Source organism: Schistocerca gregaria, chromosome 3 (assembly GCF_023897955.1).
Source record: "Schistocerca gregaria isolate iqSchGreg1 chromosome 3, iqSchGreg1.2, whole genome shotgun sequence".
NCBI lineage: Eukaryota > Metazoa > Arthropoda > Insecta > Orthoptera > Acrididae > Schistocerca > Schistocerca gregaria.
Genome location: NC_064922.1, coordinates 197,869,558 through 197,891,126, shown reverse-complemented (window position 1 = coordinate 197,891,126; position 21,569 = coordinate 197,869,558). Strand labels below are relative to the sequence as shown.

The window sequence follows — 21,569 nt, the reverse complement described above, 5'->3', positions numbered from 1 at the left end:
AGCCAGCTGTACACCAGGGTAACAGACCACCGCCAAACTGTGGCCAAAGTAGACCACCATTTGCAGCTGAACTTAACATGTTTGATTTCCATGGCTGTTTTACTACTAAAGCCATCTGGATGCTCACCTCCACCACGAGCTTTTCTGCATTGTGTAGGTGGGAGTTATCCTTACACCACATTCTCCACTCCCGAAATTAACCTGACCTCAAACTACAGTAACATACTGTCCCCACATCCTCCACCTAACAGTTTCCTCCCTCCTCTGTCTTATCACCTCCTCCCTATTCTCATCTCCCACCCTCTTTGTGTGCCACCCTCTGCCAATAAACTCGCCCATCTTTCCCCCACTCTTCTCCTGTTTTGGTCCACTCCCCTTCTGCCTACACATCTCCCTGCGACACAGCCTCCTGAGGCTGTACCTGTTGGCAGTCTAGTCCTTGCACACTCGGCCAAACAGTGCTCTTCTCCCTCCCCCCACCTGTATACTGCTATCCCTTCCCCACCTCCTCCAGATTGCTGCTTGCATTTTATGTGACATTTGTATTCCAATCTGAGCTGCCAGAGATGGACATGCTTGCACAAGGTGTGCTAGCTTGTGTGTGTGTTTCTTTCTTTTTCTGATTAAAGCTGTGGCCAAAAGCCAATGTGTGAGTGTCTTTTAATTGTGCATGTCTGAAAATTAATGTGCCATGTTTACAGTAAGTAGCAATCTATCTTTTCCTTACATTGTTGATATTCCAACCTGAAGTTACCATTGTTTGATTTTTAACTGAATAATTCATTTATTCGTTGAATCTCCTAATCATCTACAGAGATAGTTGGCATGTAAACTAGTACTGCTGTAGAGGCTGTTAGATTCATGCCTATCTTGGCACAATAACGTGTGCACTATGCTGTATGTTGTAACTTATCTGCATTCCTATTTTCTTATTTATTATTAGACTTGTTCTTGCGTTATCCTATCTGGTTTTGTGTTTATGACCCTGCTCTCACCTGACTAGAAGACCTATTCTTGTTGCCACCGCTTCACTAATCCTCACAAATCTAACTTCTATTTCCCTTTTTAAGTTCTCTGATCTGCGTCTCCATTAAGGAATTAAACATTCCACACTTCAACTTGTAGAATGCCAATGTTCTTTTCCTGATGACATCCTTCTAAGCACTCCTTTTCTGAAAATCGAAATGGTAGACTATTTTTGCTCCGGGATATTGAATTCAGATGGATGTCGACACCAGTAAACCATACAGTGGAGTTGCATTATCTTTGGGAAACAAAATGGCTGTAGTTTCCCCTTGCTTTCAGCCATTCGCAGTACCAGCACAGCAAGTCCATGTTGGCGAATGTTAAAAGACAAGATCAGTCAATCTTCCAGACTGTTGTCCCTGTAACTGCTGAAAGTGGTGCTACCCTTCTTCAGGAATCACAGGTTAGTCTAGCCTTTCCACTTATACCCCTCCATTGTGGGTGCAACTATGGTATGGCTGTCTATATCATTGAGACACACATGCCATATGACCGCCACAAGATCTGTGGTTCATGGATGCTGGCCCAAGAGCTTCAAGTCAAGAAGCAGCAGCAGCAACAACAACAACAACAGTAATGATTATGATGATGATGATGATGATGATCTTGAACTACATTACAAGCCTAAGCTCAATCAAAATACAAGAGGGCCCACCAGAAATATGTCTATAATGTTAATCCAAATGAGCCATTGCTGGTGGACAGGCCACACTTATTCCCCAGCCATGGCCAGTCAAATATTTGTAATAATTTTTTAAAAAATTTTTAACGCAATTAAATTCCCTGGTCATGGCCAATGGCCAATGGCCAATAAAACGTTTGTAATAAGTGAGACCTCTCAAAATGTTAAACATATACAGTGCACAGAACATAGATACAGATGAGGCCCACTGTAAATGCAAAAAAATGATTTTAAATAATCAGCCACGCAATAATATAGCAACATGCACCACTTGCTGACACTATCAATAATTTTCACAAATAGCTTAAGTGAAAAGAGCTAACATAAATGGCCATGGATAACTGAGCTTAGTACCAGTCAATCAGATCATTAAGTCTGGTGACCTGCCCTTTCTTTTTAACCTTCGCCCACCGAGAGAGGTGGTGCAGTGGTTAGCACACTGGACTCGCATTCGGGAGGATGACGGTTCAATCCCGTCTCCAGCCAACCTGATTATTGTTTTCCATGACTTCCCTAAATAGTTTCAGGCAAATGACGGGATGGTTCCTTTCAAAGGGCATGGCCGATTTCCTTCCCCATCCTTCCCTAACCTGAGCTTTCGCTCCGTCTCTAATGACCTCGTTGTCGACGGGACGTTAAACAACACCAACCTAACCTAACCTTCCCTAACCTCTCTATCCCTCAGGTCACTCGCCCCATCCCCTACCAAGGAAGGAACTCTTGGTTCCAAAAGCCAGGAAGTGTCACTTTTGTGAGCATCTGTTGGCAATACTATACATTTTGCCACCTGGGGTGAAGTGTTGGCCAGAAGATCTGTCTAATGGTTTTTTTATGTGAGATTATGAAATTAATTCATCGGTAAAATGGTCACATTATAAAGATTTCATGGAATTACTCCATCTAAACATAGCATGTTGGTCACGAAATTCACAAGTTAGTTGCGAACTAAGCAAAAAGAGGTAAGTTTGGAAATACTGTATTTTTTTGGGTGCAGTTGTCAAAACTACATGGCAAATGTTGTTGAGCAAAATGACATGCTTTCCCTTGTACTTATCTCTACCATATCATGAATATGAACCAAGAAATCTCCTCCATGGCTGTGTGTTTGGACGTCCACACATAGTTCCCCATTTTGCCACTGGAAGTTTTTGAATATTCTTCCTATAAAAAAGAAGCTTTGATGTTAATTATTTACTAAATGGTTCATGAAGAAAATGGGAGTTAGTGATGTGCAGTTTTTTGTTTTGTTTCTGACAGCTGTTGTGGACGTTGCCTTGGAATGATTGCATGAAGCTCCATGTTCACCAGGGTGTAGGAATTTTAGCCTGTGAACTCAGTGTATGTGTTTACTTACAATATCACGTAATTCTTTAACAGAAATTGGCATGTAGTTCCACAAGTGCACACAAATTTCTCAAGTGCCTGTCTGATCTGTGGCAGTACGTCAGTTTTCAAAGATGAATAAAAAAATGAAGCCAGAGTAACAAGCCACATTTCATATATCATGGCAAAAATGGTACATAAAGCTCTATAATTTTCAGTGTATTTGATGCCCTTCGTGGTTCCAATAACAATTCATCAGAACAGAACCAGAGAGCAGGGAGCAGCACAGCTTGTAGAAAGATTGCTTAGTTTTGTGGTGTCTACTCAGTCTTTGCCATACACAAGTTACACTAACAGGGGAATGGTGACAACTCATTACTGTCATATTCGTAATTGTCTCTGTCAAAGGGAAAATACATTTAAAGTAAGTACATGAATAAATAGATCAGTTTTGTTCTTGAATATTTCAACATTTGAGACTCCTCAAGTGGTACACTAATTAAAATGGAACCAAGCTGTAATTGATGCAAATGCCCCACTAGCTTTGACAAAGGTGCATCAGCAAAAGCATTTACAACTGCATGGTGCCTCTGGCCATAGCCAAAACCATTATGGATGTAGGTGTGGTAGGATGTTGATGACAGAATTGCTTAAGTCCTTTTTGGATAGTAGAGATCTCAGTGAAGATGTGTGATTGCAGTCATGATGGGCATAGCATGCATGTTTTGACACCCTACAGTATCCATGCATGTGAGTGATCCACATCTACAGACTCGTAGACTACTGCAGAGACGATGAGAATTAGTAGAATGCAGCAAATTAAATTTGATATAGTTGCTTACTAAATGATGCCAACTTGTAGACCTGTTTTCTGGGATCATATTACTAGAATTAGGCATGGTGATACGGAAGCAATTGTTGTCTATACTTATAATACAATTATGTTAGTTTTCAGGAATTTCTTTCCGTGTGAGGTGCATTAATGTTGATAGTGGTATGACAATAAATCGTACCCCTTATGCATTGTTGGTTTTCTGGAATCTTCGGAACTGAACATGTTTTTTTCCAAAAGGGACATTGTCATGCTGTTATGTTCAACACTGTAATGGTCACGGACCAGAATGCGAGGAGAGAGTTGTCATTTGGGTTTCAAGAGGACCTGTTCTATGTAATTGCATTGCACCAAGTTTATTTTGACACTTTGCTAAAGTGATGAATTAAGAGTTTGGAAATGTTTTGTTGGTTGTCAGGGTCAAAGTGAGTAATGATTCGGTTTATTTGTGGAAGGTGCACACAATTATCTGTGATGTCAGTGAGTGAACAGTATTGCCAGTAGCTTCCATTGGCAGATCACATTATTATTTGACTAGTTATAAAAAGTCTACCACAGATAGTCATAACATTGAATGATTAATTCGGAAAAGTAATACAGTAATGCTAAACTTAGGTGCTGAAATGAAATTTAACTGTTAATGTGAACATGGTTGGGTGTAGGCATTATTGGGATCTGTGTTTCTTACAAAACCAATAAATGACGTATGGACTGCTATCCTTTCAAGGTTACATTTTTCACCCTAATCCGAAGAACTTTAATATTAATAAAGTAAAGAGACACATAATCTTATTAGCCAACAGAGTCAGATTCAATTAACAGTGAAACATTTTCTCTGCGAATCATTCCCCACCCATGTCCAGTCACTGCAAATTAATATAAAAGGAGGTAATGAGGAGGCGACAAGCTGTGCTATTAAGTTTAATTTGGCAGAGACGTTATACAAAAGTTCTACGAGCTGCAGATATAGAGATAGTGTTTGAATGTCTGTGTGTGCTGGGATTGCCTTACAAGTACTGAAAGACAGTATGCTGGGATTCACAATTGTAGTGTCTGTTCTTGCATTCTGAACTTCTTGATAGCTTCATACAGCAGACCAGACTTTCAAAGAATTACATTAGTGCAGTGACTGTATTTTACAGTGTCAGTATATTTTTATGCAATATTTTTTCAGACATGCATGCATGTCCAAAAGGAACATTGCATTGAACTATACAGACACTGCACTAATTTATTTCATGCCAAACCCAGTGAAAGCTGTTGAGAAAAATAAAGAAGTGTCTCCCTTTGCACAACTCGCATAATTGTGTGATGCCTATAGAAAGCAGACACAAGGACATATGGAGACTTGGGTCAGTTGTGGAAGCATGTTTGTATAGCTGTTGTTAACACAACCACCTGTGACAAGCGGGAAATCAGGATAAATTTCCAGTAAATTACATAGCTGTTGCGGTACCGTATTCGCAGTCAGTGGTACGTTTCATGTTTCAGGGTAGTGCCTGTGATTTCTTATGGATGTTCTGTATAGGCTGCTGCTGTTAAGTTTTATAGGCAGGACCTGCAAATGCGTATTTCATTTTTTCCTAATGGTTATTTTTCAGGTACAATAAGGGTGTGTTGCCTTTATGTACTGGAAGGATTACAGCATCACCGTTATTCATATATTGTTGCAGATTTGTCTCCTCTTCACTTGAGGTGCTCAAACATGTCTAAGTATGGTATGTGGCCTGTCTGACCTTACATGCTTCAGAAAAAATCTACCAACAATGTGTTACATTGCGTTGATAGGATCACATGCTGCCTCTCACATTTGGTAACTTTCCCTGTAACATATCCTACATTCCCACAACTGCACTGGTCTCAATCACTGTTAGTCTCTGTTGACCTATTGTCCTACAAATGAAGCATATTTGTAACAAAAAGGTACGGTTGAGGTTGAATCCAAAACCATAGAAGGTTTTGCCTCAGAGTACTTACTAGGACACAGTTTAAATTTGCCTAAAAGCTTTAATTCTACTTGATTTACATTTATTATATATCCTCATAATTGATTTTATTAAAATTTTTAATATAGTTAAGTCACATCTTTTTTTAATGGAAACTTTGGGACACTTCTGTGCTAACAGGAAGCTGCTCATGTAGCAACTGTTTTATTGAGTATATGGTATTATATATTTTACTCACTGTGAACAGTTTTAATTTTGATATTTTTCTTTGTATTTACCTGTAATTTTCTCAAAGACACACAATTTTATTAATAATTATTCTTGACTAAGCATTGCAGTTATGAATTTCTCATAAATAATGCTAAAATTGTGATAAAGAATGATTGGATGTTTATGTGTGTTTCATTTAATTGTAGCAGTGTGAGGAATATGGAATTGACGAGATGCCACAAGTCTTTGTGCACCCTAAATTACCAGAAACTGTTGTTGTTGGTCCCTGGAATGTGAATGAACTTGATCTGGATATGAAGCAACAAGAAGTAATTGTTGATGTAGCTTGTGGCATTGCAGTTCTAAGAGGAGCTGATGTTTTTGCACCTGGTGTGATGGGGATGCAAACAGGTATTTTATAAACTAGTGATTTATTGCTTCAAACAATTATTTGGTGTTTTTGGTCCGCCTTCCTCTTTTACACTCTTAATTGTGCAATGACTGAGCCATCTTAATCACAGATATTCATTATCCATTGAAAATTTTGATACACAAGAGCTTGACTAAAGCACTAACTGATATCCTATGTTTAGAGCAGGGTGAAAAGTAAATTGTACGTTACCCAAGGAACACCGTGTGGAGGTTACCACTTGTCATTCTGGTATTCTTTAATATTTTTTAATTAAACGGTGTGTTAGAATGGTATTTACAAAACATGTTTGTGTTATTTTCATATTTCATTCTGGACAATGGAAGTACATATTGTTTCACTTGAAATCTGAAGTTAAGCTTCATGAAGTTTCCCTTGCAAAAAACTTAAAACACGAGTTAACATTTGAAGACGCTGCTCCAGATACTTGCATACCCTTTAAGAAAAGGCAGCTTTCACTGGAAGCTTAAGATATTTGATTTCGAAGAACATGTCTGGTGGTATTATCAGGTTACAGGGAGTGAACATGACTTCCATTTTAGCTTACACAGTTAAAATATTGACTTCAAATACATTTCACTTTTATGAATTCATCAATCACCTTTATCTGTTACACAGTGTGAGTGCTTCCAAATCCCAAAAGAGCATAATAGGAACTCTCACTTTTGGAGCAAGTTTATGGGAGGGCTCTTAAAGTAGTTCCATAGTGTTAACAAAATCAACCAGATTATGTTGTACTTCATCCACTTTGATGACAGTATCGGTGGACAGATAAGATATTGTCAGACTGAAAATGCTGTCATTTTTTGGAGAAAGACTGGTCTTCTGTATACTCAGAAGACATTAAAGATTAGTTCACACGTAGATTTTGGAGATTTTCAAAATTAATCAAAAATACAGTATTCCATATTTTTCTGCAGCTATGGTTCCATTGCTGCCATTGAACAACTTAGCTGAGAAATCTCCAGCAACTAGAGTCATTATAATGGTGAATGCTCTTATATTGTGTCAAATAAAACGTTCCAACGTAAGTCCATAAAACCAATTTCTTGAAATAGGCATTTATCCTGTCTAATGGTTCACTGCATGACTGACAGTGTTTGCCAGAAGTCACCAGCTAACAAGGTAACGAAATTCCCATATAATGTATATTTACTTCTGAAGAGTCAAATTCAAAGCTTTAGAGGGAATTGTGTTAGTATACTCATCTCATGCCCCCCATGAACCTTGCCGTTGATTTTAGCGATCTAGATAACCGTACCATACGTGCGACCACAACAGAGGGATATCTGTTGAGAGGCCAGACAAAAGTGTGGTTCCTGAAGAGGGGCAGCAGCCTTTTCAGTAGTTGCAGGGGCAAGAGTCTGGATGATTGACTGATCTGGCCTTTTAACACTAACCAAAATGGCCTTGCTGTGCTGGTACTGCAAACGGCTGAAAGCAAGGGGAAACTACAGCCGTAATTTTCCTCGGATGGATTATATGATGGTAAAAAGGACATTTAGGAACCAGGTTTTAAATTGTAAGGCATTTCCAGGGGCAGATGTGGAGTGTGACTACAATCGATTGGTTATGAACTGTAGATTAAAACTGAAGACACTGCAAAAAGGTTAGAATTTAAGGAGATGGGACCTGGATAAACTGACTGAACCAGAGGTTGTACAGAGTTTCAGGGAGAGCATAAGGGAACAATTGACAGGAAAATTAAAGAGACTTTTGGAGAAAAGAAAACCACTTGTATGAATATCAAGAGCTCAGGTGGAAATGCAGTTCTAAGCAAAGAAGGGAAATCAGAAAGGTGGAAGGAGTATATAGAGGGTCTGTACAAGGGCAATGTACTTGAGGACAATACCATGGAAATGAAAGAGGATGTAGATGAAGGTGAAATGGGAGATATAATACTGTGTGAAGAGTTTGACAGAGCACTGAAAGACCCGAGTCGAAACATGGCCCTGAGAGTAGACAACATTCCGTTAGAACTACTGACAGCCTTGGAAGAGCCAGTCCTGACAAAACTCTACCATCTGGCGATCAAAATGTATGAGACAGGCAAAATACCCTCAGACTTCAAGAATATAATAATTCCAATCCCAAAGAAAGCAGGTGTTGACAGATGTGAAAATTACCGAATAATCAGTTTAATAAGTCACGGATACAAAATACTAACCCGAATCCTTTACAAACGAATGGAAAAACTGGTAGAAGCCGACCTTGGGGAAGATCAGTTTGGATTCTGTAGAAATATTGGAACACGTGAGGCAATATTGACCCTACGACTTATCTTAGAATCTAGATTAAGAAAAGGCAAACCTACATTTCTAGCATTTGTAGACTTAGAGACAGCTTTTGACAATGTTGACTGGAATGCTTTCTTTCCCATTCTGAAGGTGGCAGGGGTAAAATACATGGAGCGAAAGGCTATTTACAATTTGTACAGAAACCAGATGGCAGTTATAAGAGTCGAGGGGCATGAAAGGGAAGCTGTGCTTGGGAAGGGAGTGAGACAGGATTGTAGCCTATCCCCGATGTTATTCAATCTGTATATTGAGCAAGCAGTAAAAGAAACAAAAGAAAAATTTGTAGTAGGTATTAAAAGCCATGGAGAAGACATAAAAACTTTAAGGTTTGCCCATGACATTGTAATTTCTGTCAGAGACAGCAAAGGACTTGGAAGAGCAGTTGAATGCAATGGACAGTGTCTTGAAAGGAGGATATAAGATGAACATCAACAAAGCAAAACGAGGACAATGGAATATAGTTGAGTTAACTCAGGTGATGCTGAGGGAATTAGATTAGAAAATGAGACATTTAAAGCTGTAAAGGAATTTTGCTATTTGGGGAGCAAAATAACTGATGATGTTCGAAGTGGAGAGGATATAAAATGCATACTGGCAATGGCAAGGAAAGCGTTCCTGAAGAAGAGAAATTTGTTAACATCGAGTAAGGATTTAAGAGTCAGGAATTTGTTTTTGAAAGTATTTGTATGGAGTGTAGCCATGTATGGCAATGAAACATGGACGATAAATAGTTTGGACAAGAAGAGAATGGAAGCTTTCGAAATGTGGTACTACAGAAGAATGCTGAAGATTAGATGGGTAGATCACATAACTAATGAGGAGGTATTGAATAGCAGTGGGGAGAAGAGGAGTTTGTGACACAAATTGACTAGAAGAAGGGATCGGTTGGTAGGACATGACTTGAGGCATCAAGGGATCACCTATTTAGTATTGGAGGGCAGTGTGGAGGGTAAAAATCATAGAGGGAGACCAAGAGATAAATACACTAAGCAGATTTAGAAGGATGTAGGCTGAGTACGTACTGGGAGATGAAGCAGCTTGGACAGGATAGAGTAACATGGAGAGCCGCATCAAACCAGTCTCAGGACTGAAGACCAAATCAACAACAACAACAACAATGTTCTTTTTCTCACTTGAGGTAGCAAGAAATTGATCAAAAAGTTTTCATAGTTCTGCCTGCAGCAATTTCCTTTCTTTCAACTCTTTTTTTGTGACTACATCAGCCAAAATGTTCTCCCCCTCTCCCTCTCTCTCTTTTAAATGGCCACTATAATTTTGTTGTAAATGGCTTGTCCTCCCAAATTTCTAACAGATTACACAATACAAAATTGCTTATGAAAACAATTGTTATGAAATATACATTCATGCATCTTGTGGTAGACTAGTTGTTATAGGGTGTATGATTTACCCTTGGATTTTGCTCTATGTGCATTTGTTTCCTGTTTTCACTGACATGTCTGTGGAGTTTCAGAAAAATGCTGTGTTGACATTGTATAGCATTAGCTTGCAGTCAGTCCCAACTCTTCTCTGAAGCATGCTGGGAGACTTTTCATTGGTTAACTGTAATTAATTGTCTGTAATGTTCAAATTAATTGTTTCACGGAGAACATTGCCCTTGTTATTGGTGATTTAAACTAAGATCTCTCTCCCTTATCTTAGGAATAATATTTAATGTTTGCTGCAATTAAAGCAGTAGTTATTAAATATAAATTTTCAAGCTGTTTTATCAAAGGTTTACTATGCCACTGATTAAAACTCATTTGGATGTTGGGGAAATAGCATAATGATGATGTTTATGGTGTTCATCAGTGTCTCTTAATTGTAATGGTAGCATTATGTTTTATAGCATTATAATTCACTGATTTCTGTGACAGAGTAAGATTAAGCTTATAGGTTGACCCTTTTATAGAAGATAACAGGAACGAGCCACTTTTTATAGTGCTATTTATTTATTTAAATTGCACCATTGCCAGTTTCAAACCAACAGGTTCCTCTTCAGATGCCTAGTTCATGTAAAGATACATTTTCCATTAGCTTTCACTTTTTGTTTTCGTAACTGATGAAATTTCCTTGGAGTGGTGGTGCCAATGAAAAATCCATGTCATTATGTTCAGTGCTGATGGCTTGTGATCATGCAGCAGTGAAAACTGTATGATGTACTTTTTTATGTCCAATCCTGGGAGCGGAAAGACTTACCTTAGGGGGAAATGGGGACAGGTATGCGCGCGCGCACGCACACACACACACACATACACACACACACACACACACACACACACACACACACACAGACCTACAAACAAATCAGGGGAACTGCCATGGGAACCAGGATGGCTCCATCCTATGCCAACCTCTTCATGGGCCGCATGGAGGAGGCTTTCCTGAAGACCCAACAGCTGCTTCCCCTGGCCTGGTATAGGTTTATAGATGACATCTTTGTGGTCTGGACTCATGGTGAAGAAACACTCCTTAATTTTCTCCATAACCTCAACTCCTTTTCGAATCTGAATTTCACCTGGTCCTTCTCCAAAACCAAAGCCACCTTCCTGGATGTTGACCTTCATCTTGTTGAAGCTCACATCCACACCTCTGTCCATATCAAACCCACCAACAAACAACAGTACCTTCACTTTGATAGCTGCCATCCATTCCACATCAAACGCTCCCTTCCCTACAGCCTAGGTATTCGTGGCAAACGTATCTGCTCCAGTGACGAATCCCTCAACAATTACACCAATAACCTGACCAGTGCTTTCCTCTCCCGCAACTATCCTGCAGACCTTGTCCACAAACAGATCTCCCGAGCAATACATTCCTCCCCGTCCAACAACAATATTCCTACCCTCAGACCACACAGAAGCATCCCCCTTGTCACCCAATATTATCCTGGCCTCGAATACATCAATAAATTACTCCGCCAGGGATATGACTTTCTCAAGTCAACCCCTGAAATGAGATCATCTCCGCACACCACCCAGAGTTGCCTTTCGTCGTCCCCCTAACCTCCGTAACATCCTTGTTAAACCCTGCAATATTCCCAGACTACCTTCTCTACCCAGCGGTTCCTACCCCTGCAACCGACCCCGCTGCAAAACCTGCCCCATGCATCCCCCCACAACCACCTACTCCAGCCCCGCTACTAGGAAAACATACACAATTAAAGGCAGGGCCACGTGTGAGACTACACATGTCATTTATCAGCTGACATGCCTGTACTGCACAGCCTTTTACATCGGTATGACAACAACTAAACTGGCTGAGCGCATGAATGGACACAGACGAACTGTCCGCCTAGGAGATGTCCAATACCCAGTAGCGGAGCATGCCCTCCAGCATAATTCTAGGGACCTAGGAACCTGCTACACTGTATGTGCCATTTGGCTTCTCCCACCCAACACCAGTCCCTCTGAACTGCGGAGATGGGAACTTGCACTCCAGCACAACAACTAAACTGGCTGAGCGCATGAATGGACACAGACGAACTGTCCGCCTAGGAGATGTCCAATACCCAGTAGCGGAGCATGCCCTCCAGCATAATTCTAGGGACCTAGGAACCTGCTACACTGTATGTGCCATTTGGCTTCTCCCACCCAACACCAGTCCCTCTGAACTGCGGAGATGGGAACTTGCACTCCAGCACATCCTTTCATCCCGCCATCCCCCTGGACTAAACCTACGTTAAACCACCTCACTCCCATTTACTTTTAAGTCTTCTCCTCTTTCCCTTTCCTCTTTAGCCATTCATGCATCTTTCCATCCTACATCTTTATACTATACACCTCTTTACTTCTGTATGCATCCTCTTTGGTTTGAAGCTGGCACAGTACCTGCAGTAGAATATCTTTGGCTTCCCTCTGACAACCATGCCTCCATCCTTGCTACCTTCCCTGTTTTCCTTTCCCTGTTGCTTCATAACCTGGGTTGTGAGTAACTAAATCCACTTTCCCTTCTTCTCTTTCTTTCCCCTCTCTCCTCCCTGATGAAGGAACATTTATTCCGAAAGCTAGGAACTTAAATTTTCGGTTGTTTTTTGTGTTTCTATCGGCTGTACTGAGCTGAGGTAAGTACTGGCCAGCCCCTCTATCTCTTTGTTAGCAATTGTTTCACAACTTTATTACATTGAAAGTACACTATCGATCTTGAACTGAACTCGGTGATGGTACCACGCAGCATGTGTAGGACAGTGCCAACATGAATTCCAGAATCTGCGGTGTTGGCATCCGGTTGCCCAGCCTTGTGGGTGTAGCGATCCTACTCGTGCCATGGCCAAGTGGCCGCTGTGTACGTTAACTGTGCTCGTCGCGTGGAGCATGGCTGACTGCTCCCTCAAGCAAGACTCGTGGACCCCATGTAGAGTGCCAAAGGGAAGCAGCTGACCACTGTCATTGTAGTGAGCCTTAGCAGCTCCAGCCATCTGCCCAGGCCAGCTTGTTCATTGCCCGCAGACTCTCTGCATCCGGTAGGCAGCAAGTTCACACCCACCCCGTCCCTGCGGATGGCAGCTTGCAGTCCACCACACGATGCCACCAGTGTAGCACCAAGGTGTGAAGCACTCTGCCACAGCAATGACACGTCTGTACACCAGAGGTTGGGAGTAGCTTCAGTGGGCTGGTTGGCCACCGATATCATTCACCAAAAGGTCATCGTAGTTGGTCTACAGCTTAAACAATCGTCATTCTCTCCAGTTCTACACACAGACAAAATGGTGACATGACTGCCTGCTTTGAGCCTCTGGGCTCGCTTATTTATACGTCCTTTACCTACGACTCTGTTGGAGTTCCTCTGGAAGGGACAAGTGGAGTGCTCTTTGATAATTATATCATCAGATTTTTTCAGCCTGCTTCTGCCCCTGTACACAGGTCATTAGGTGCTGTTGTAATTGCAGTGTAAGGGTTCTTCACAGCACGTCTGTACTGTGTGCTGCTACATTTGTATACCATACCCACCAGGCCATGCCTTCTAGCCTGCAAGTGGTGTTGTAAACCTGCCTCACAGAATCATTTGCAAAATATCAACACCGCCGGCACTTGCCATCCATTGTGCCTATCAGTCCCTTAATTACTGCCTTCCAGCCATAGCTGCAGAAGATTGCCCTGTACTTATTCGTGGCACAGCAAAATAGTCTCGATATCTGTGTCACTGAACACAGCACCCTATTGCTATGTCTTTCTGTAGATTTAACTTTTTCTGTAGGATACCACAACTTTGTTGTGGAGATAATGAACAGAAGTTCCTAACCATCACTCTCCATCCTACCCTCGCTTGTCGCCCTTCCCTCATCATATTTGCGCGTGAACATGTGAATGTTGGGGAAGGTAGTGTCCAATATTGGCAAGACCGTGGGCATTAGGGATGTTAGTGTAAAGCGAGGTGGTATTAATGGTGATGAGCAGGGCTCCACATGGTAAAGGAACAGGAACTGTGGAGAGTGGTGGAGGGAATGGTGGGTATCTTCTATATAGGAGGTTAGGATATGAGTAATAGGCTGTAGGTGTTGGTCTATGAGAGTGGAGATTCTCTCAGTGGGGACAAGGTAACTGGCCACAATGGGGCATACTGAGTGGTTGGGTTCTTGGACTTACAGAAGCATGTAGAAGGTAGGAGTGTGGGGTGGTAGTGGTGAGAGAGATGGACTCCACCATGAAGAAAAATGATTCTAATCCTACTCCTAATGATCCAACTCCCCAAGACACTATCCAAATTGAAACCTGCCTGGAACAGTTCCGTCCTCCGTCACAGTGGGACCCACCTCCTCTTCCTCAAAATCACCCTCTCCAAACCTTCCAGGAATTTCTGACTTCCAGCCTTGCCTCTCAATCCTTCCTTAAGAAACCTTAATCCTACTCCCAACACCACCACTGCTGAAGCCCAAGCTATACGTGATCTGAAGGGTGACCGATCCATCGTCATTCTTCCAGTGGACAAGGGTTCCACGCCTGTGGTACTTGATCGTCGGTAGTATGTGGCTGAGGGACTGCGGCAGCTTTCAGACAACACCACATACAAAGTTTGCCAAGGTAATCCCATTCCTGATGTCCAGGCGGAGCTTCAAGGAATCCTCAGAACCTTAGGCCCCCTACAAAACCTTTCACCTGACTCCATCAACCTCCTGACCCCACCGACACCCTGCGCCCCTACCTTCTACCTTCTTCCTAAAATTCACAAACCGAATCATCCCGGCCGCCCCATTGTAGCTGGTTACCAATCCCCCACAGAACATATCTCTGCCTACGTAGATCAACACCTTCAACCAATTACATGCAGTCTCCCACCCTTCATCAAAGACAGCAACCACTTTCTCGAATGACTGGAATCCTTACCCAATCTGTTACCCCCGGAAACCATCCTTGTAACCATTGATGCCACTTCCTTATACACAAATATTCCGCATGTCCAGGGCCTCGCTGCGATGGAGCAGTTCCTTTCATGCTTATCACCTGCCACCCTAACTAAAACCTCTTTCCTCGTCACCTTAGCCAGCTTCATCCTGACCCACAACTTCTTCACTTTTGAAGGCCAGCCATACCAACAATTAAAGGGAACAGCCATGGGTACCAGCATGGCCCCCTCGTACGCCAACCTATTCATGGGTTGCTTAGAGGAAGCCTTCTTGGTTACCCAGGCCTGCCAACCCAAAGTTTGGTACAGATTTATTGATGACATATTCATGATCTGGACTCACACTGAAGAAGAACTCCAGAATTTCCTCTCCAACCTCAACTCCTTTGGCAGATTCACCTGGTCCTACTCCAAATCCCATGCCACTTTCCTTGACGTTGACCTCCATCTGTCCAATGGCCAGCTTCACTCGTCCGTCCACATCAAACCCACCAACAAGCAACAGTACCTCCATTATGACAGCTGCCACCCATTCCACATCAAACAGACCCTTCCCTACAGCCTAGGTCTTTGTGGCAAACAAATCTGCTCCAGTCCAGAATCCTTGAACCATTACACCAACAACCTGAAAACAGCTTTCGCACCCTGCAACTACCCTCCCGACGTGGTACGGAAGCAAATAACCAGAGCCACTTCATCATCCCCTCAAACCCAGAACCTCCCACAGAAGAACCACAAAAGTGCCCCACTTGTGACAGGATACTTTCCGGGACTGAATCAGACTCTGAATGTGGCTTTCCAGCAGGGATACTACTTCCTCAAATCCTGCCCCGAAATGAGATCCATCCTTCATAAAATCCTCCTCACTCTACCAAGAGTGTCTTTCCGCCGTCCACCTAACCTTCGTAACCTCTTGGTTCATCCCTATGAAATCCCCAAACCACCTTCCCTACCCTCTGGCTCCTACCCATGTAACTGCCCCCGGTGTAAAACCTATCCCATGCACCCTGCCACCACCACCTACTCCAGTCCTGTAACCCGGTAGGTGTACACGATCAAAGGCAGAGCCACGTGTGAAAGCACCCACTTGATTTACCAACTGACGTGCCTACACTGTGAATGTGAATGTGGGAATGACCAGCAGCAAACTGCCCATTCACATGAATGGACACAGGCAGACAGTGTTTGTTGGTAATGAGGATCACCCTGTGGCTAAACATGCCTTGGTGCATGGCCAGCACATCTTGGCACAGTGTTACACCGTCCGGGTTATCTGGATACTTCCCACTAACACCAACCTGTCAGAACTCCGAAGATGGGAACTTGCCCTTCAGTATATCCTCTCTTCTCGTTATCCGCCTGGCCTCAACCTCGGTTAATTGCAAGTTGCCGCCGCTCATACCTTACCTGTCTTTCAACAACATCTTTGCCTCTGTACTTCCGCCTTGACTGACATCTCTGCCCAAACTCTTTGCCTTTACAAATGTCTGCTTGTGTCTGTGTATGTGTGGATGGATATGTGTGTGTGTGTGCTCACGCGCGAGTGTGTACCTGTCCTTTTTTCCCCATAAGGTAAGTCTTTCTGCTCCCGGGATTGGAATGACTCCTTACCCTCTCCCTTAAAACCCACATCCTTTTGTCTTTCCCTCTCCTTCCCTCTTTCCAGAAGAAGCAACCGTTGGTTGTGAAAGCTTGAATTTTGTGTGTATGTTTGTGTATCTACCGACCTGCCAGTGCTTTTGTTTGGTAAGTCACATCAACTTATATATAATATGTGTGTGTTCGCGCGCGCATCTCTCATGTCTTACCCTGCCCACTTACATAAAATTGGCGTATTGGACACAGCGTACTGACAGTGTGTTAGTATAACATTTAGTGGAAAAAAGAGAAGCACAGTAAAAATTTTAAGCAGCTCTCGAGCATTGCTCACCGCTGGCCACTTTCGCACAATCACAGTTTTTGGAGTTAAAATTAGGCATTCATATGAAGCCACATAGCAGAAGAAGAGACAGAAATATAAATGGAGTGATAAACATTGACTTTAATCAAAGGACTGAATTAAATATTTGCCATACTATTGTCAGCTATCAATTTATATCTAGTGGTATAATTTTATTTCTGTAATAATTTCAACCTGACATCATATTTTACAATGTGTCCCTAAAATGTATTTATGAAGATGGCCGGATATTACTTGCTATATTTTTTAAAGCTTTTAACATGTGATGGCAAAATGTATGTGTGTTACAAGCCAATAAAAATGTAAATAAATGAATGAAAGTGTATGATAAGTTCTTGTCTGGTGAAACACAATCACATTTGTCATTATTGTTTTAGGTACACAGATTGGAGATATTGTAAGTGTTTTTGCAGATGTCTCCAAAAATTGCAAGAAAGGTTTGCAGTGTGTCTACCCTGATGACCAGAAATATTTTGTTGGGAATGGTATTGTAAGGATGTCAAGAAAACAACTCTATGGCAAGGATGCTCAGCCAAAGTAAGCAGTGATTTCATCACTTTAGACAAGAAGTGTTTGAGGGGATCTGTGAGTATGTTGCCACTAATAATTATACATTTGTCTTGATTATCAAAATGGTTTTATTTGATTTCTGATAGCATGTTTCCGGTTACTCCATAATCAGGTCTGTGGCATATGAGTACAGTGTAAGACAAAACTGAGAAATTTCTGTTATAATAAAGCAATGAAGCTGAGGAATGTAGTGTACCAGTGATCAAACTGGCTCAAGCAGTACAAATTATAAGGTAAACAATTTTTGCAAATAGGTGGAATTAGCAACAGTACCATAATGCCTACGACAGTGGGTGTATCTGTAATATGACAATGCTTACCATGTGTGTTATTCAACTTCCAGTTATATAAACATTTTATAACTACACTATGTTAATAAGGATGTAACTGTTACATTGAAAATCTGTTTGGGCATGAGCATAAGAAATGACCTTCACAGAATATCATTTTCTTCAAAGCTACTAAGAATGTCACATCCAGTTGTATGCTTACTATATCAACACTACCTAGTAAGTGTTATGTTTTTTTTTTTTTTTTTAAAAGAGAGTATTTTGATTAGATTTTCATGTAATAGTGTTTTTAACTTTTTTGAAAATATAGAAACAGCTTTTACATACATTGTTTACACTGTTATTAACACAGTGCCACACCTCTTTTATTAACTTTTTAGATAACTGAAAGTTCAATAATACAAGTACTTATAATAAGTGTTGTCATAGTGCAGATATTGAAAGGGCAAGGCCGACATCCTTCCCCGTCCTTCCCTAATCCGACAAGGCCGATGACCTCGCTGTCTGGTCTCCTCCCCCAAACAGCCATATTGCAGATATGCCTGTTGTTCTAGGCATTATGCCACTGTCACTAATGCCACCTATTAGGAAAAATTGTTTTCCTTACAACATTTTGTACTGTCCGAGACAGTTTGCACATTGATGGTCTTGCGGAAGAGTAGAAACGACTAGATAATTTGTATCAATTTAACTGTTTATTGTAATGTGTAGTTTTCAATTTCATTGTGTCAAGTGAGGCAGCACATTGGTTAGCACAATGGACTCGCATTCTGAAGGATTTTTGTTCATACTTACTTCTGGCCATTCAGATTTAGGTTTTCTGCGATTTACGTAAATTGCTCCAGGCAAATGTTGGGATGGTTCCTGTGACAAGGCGCAGCAGATTTCCTTTCCAATCCTTGAAGCAGTCTGAGCTTTTGCTCTCTCTCTCTCTCTCTCTCTCTCTCTCTCTCTCTCTCTTGGAGTTGAAATCATTCTTCCTTCCTTTTTCAGTTTTGTCTTACATTGTGTTCTTATGCCACAAAGCCAATGATGGGGCAACTTTAACACTTTATGAGAAGCTAAATAACAAGTATTTGTCAACCAAGACAAGTGCATAATGATTAGTAAAAGGTGTATACAGTAACATAAGTTATTTATACAGTCAGAAGCTTGTAATGATATCTTTCTACAACGAAATCCACATATTTCCACTATGTGTATTTCTTTTGTTGTTATTATTATATTTGACTGACCAGGGTGGCACAATGGTTAATGCACTGGACATATATTTGAGAAAAGTGGGCCTCAAATCTCCATTTGAACATCCCCATTTGACTATCCTCCTTGGAATATTCTCATTTAGACATTCTGTGGTTTCCAAACATTCCTGAAGGCAACTGACAGGTCAGGATGGTTCTTTTGATAAGGATTTAACCAATTTCTTTCCCCATTTATTCAAACCTGAGCTTGTGCTTACACTCAAATGAATTTATGATTGATGGGACGTTGAACACCTATCTTTCCTCCTCTCTCCTTTTAGTACATATCACATGAACATCTTTTTGTAGATAACTATATCTTGACTCCTCTGATACTATAATTAAACAATATTATTGTTTACAGCAGGACATTAGCAAACAGTCTTTTTTAAATAAACAGCAATCGAATGACAGCACTTAACATTTCAGTTAAACATGACAAAATAACTGCCAAAGAACCATTATTCATTGCTTTGCATTCCTGAAACAGAAAGGATCATATGTAACAGTGGTTATTGGTAGAGCTCTGAATTTGAACACATGTAAACCGCGCATACACAAACTCTTGTCCATATTTATGTATCTTAACTATTATGTCAAGAGTTGAGTGAAACAAGTGAGAAACATTTTGCGTATGGTAAATATAAATGTTCAGTCATGTTTTGTGTTTGTTTGTTGGAATTAATGTTGCAAGCAATAAAGTAAATTTGGAATCAGATAAATAAGCTTCAGATAAATCTATTGGTAACCAAAGAGTAACTGAATGAGCTGCAGAGTAGAACTGCTGCAGTAGTTGGTGGAGAGTAAAATGATGAAAAGTAGATGCCTTTGTCTGTTCGTTGAATTTCAAGTAAAAATCAAAAGGACTATAAAAAAGTTTGTTATAGTCTTGTAAACTTTTGAGAGTAACTACACTCTTGAGTTTCATATTACTGGCGACTACCTAGCTTTATAGGGGTATATGATGTCATGTGACAATGTAGTGCAATAATTGGCACCTGTGACTCAAATTGGCATCTAAAAGAATTCACATTTGAATTTATTTGAAGGTAACAAGAAGTTTAAGTTATTTCTTGGAAATAAACTTACGAAAAAAAATCATAACACCAAGAATGAGTTGTGCAACATAAATGGAAGTTGGTAGGTGTATTTCTGCATGTTTTACCAATGCCTCTTCTTTTACTCGTCTTCTTGTTAGTCCTAGCTTCTTGAGATCCCTTGATGAAGAGACATGATATATCAAGTTCCGTAGTGATACAATGAAGTTACGCAACACTTGGTGAGTTAACTTTTGGAACTGCCAGTTTATTGGTATTTATAGAAATAAAAACACTCTCATACTCTCATGTGGTCACGTGTAATATTTTGTGTGTGTAATGGGACTTACTGCATCGCAAATCTTTCTGATAAATTAATTAAGCTGCATTAAAGTGTTGCTAGGCAACGTAATCAACACAGTGATACATCTCTAAATTAGAACTGAATCTCGGTATTTTAAATAAACTTTCAGTTCATTTTTGTCAAAATCAGTACTTGCCTCAAAATTAACTTCCAACTCAGTGCATTAAGTTCAAGCGTATTGGCAAATATTGTATGTGATTTACAGGACAGCTCAATTATGCACTTGTAACGTATTTTAAATCTAGCGCGCGAGTTTCAGTTTTCCATAATAGGCTAAATGTCTCTTTTGTAATAACGTGATCTCACGTAAAGTCTAACTGGAACTGGATTTGTGTCCATCCGAGTCAAAATCATAAAAAATAAAATTCTGTGGACAGTTTAACGAACTATACGCTCACACTTTTGCACTCTTAAGTGATAACTCCTTTCAGAATAAAAGCCACATATAAATTCACATTTTTTTATGCATACAAAAATTAAAACACCTTATATTCAACAGATAAATTATGGCATGTAATTACTAATTAAACATTTCCGATTCTGAATAAACATCAAGAACTTGTATTTCATTATCAATAAAATTTATTGCCTGAGAGAAACTATTAGTTTACTAAAACAGATTCAGATTACAGTCAACTGATGTCTGGATGATGATGTCACAAATCGACACTTGCTTGGAATGAACGAAATGCCTGTACTGAGAAATACTGTCTGTTGCGTGATTTACTGACTCCTACGACAAAATTGATACCCCTGGTATCGCTACCCTGCCCCCCAGTCTGTAATATTGCGATAAGATCCAAGATGTTACAGAATTCACTGGAGCTTGCTAGGGTGCTGTACTGTGCTGTTATACCTTAGTTTAGGCATTCCAAGATTCATATCACAAGTTGTAACATACACTTTACATCAAATTTTACATGAGTATATGTAAATGGGGGCCTAACAGAAAAATTGCCCATTCAAATGAATCTCTGAAAGTCAATGAATTTGTTTGAATTTCACTTTCACTTCACTATTTG

General features: G+C 40.6%; 1 protein-coding gene across 7 annotated transcripts in view; it reads left to right on the top strand.

The window, feature by feature from the left end:
- Nucleotides 1-21,569, top strand: part of LOC126355757 (tRNA (cytosine(72)-C(5))-methyltransferase NSUN6) — a 69,874-nt gene that overhangs the window by 18,643 nt on the left and 29,662 nt on the right. For 4 of the 7 annotated variants that reach the window (XM_050006149.1, XM_050006156.1, XM_050006155.1 and 1 more), the window contains 2 exons: nt 6,226-6,430; nt 17,423-17,582. In XM_050006149.1, coding sequence (XP_049862106.1) covers nt 6,226-6,430; nt 17,423-17,582 — 365 coding nt within the window. Of the gene's footprint in view, nt 1-1,305; nt 1,430-1,828; nt 5,582-6,225; nt 6,431-17,422; nt 17,583-21,569 lie in introns of those variants that run through there. The other 3 variants (XM_050006150.1, XM_050006151.1, XM_050006154.1) reach the window with 2 other exon arrangements.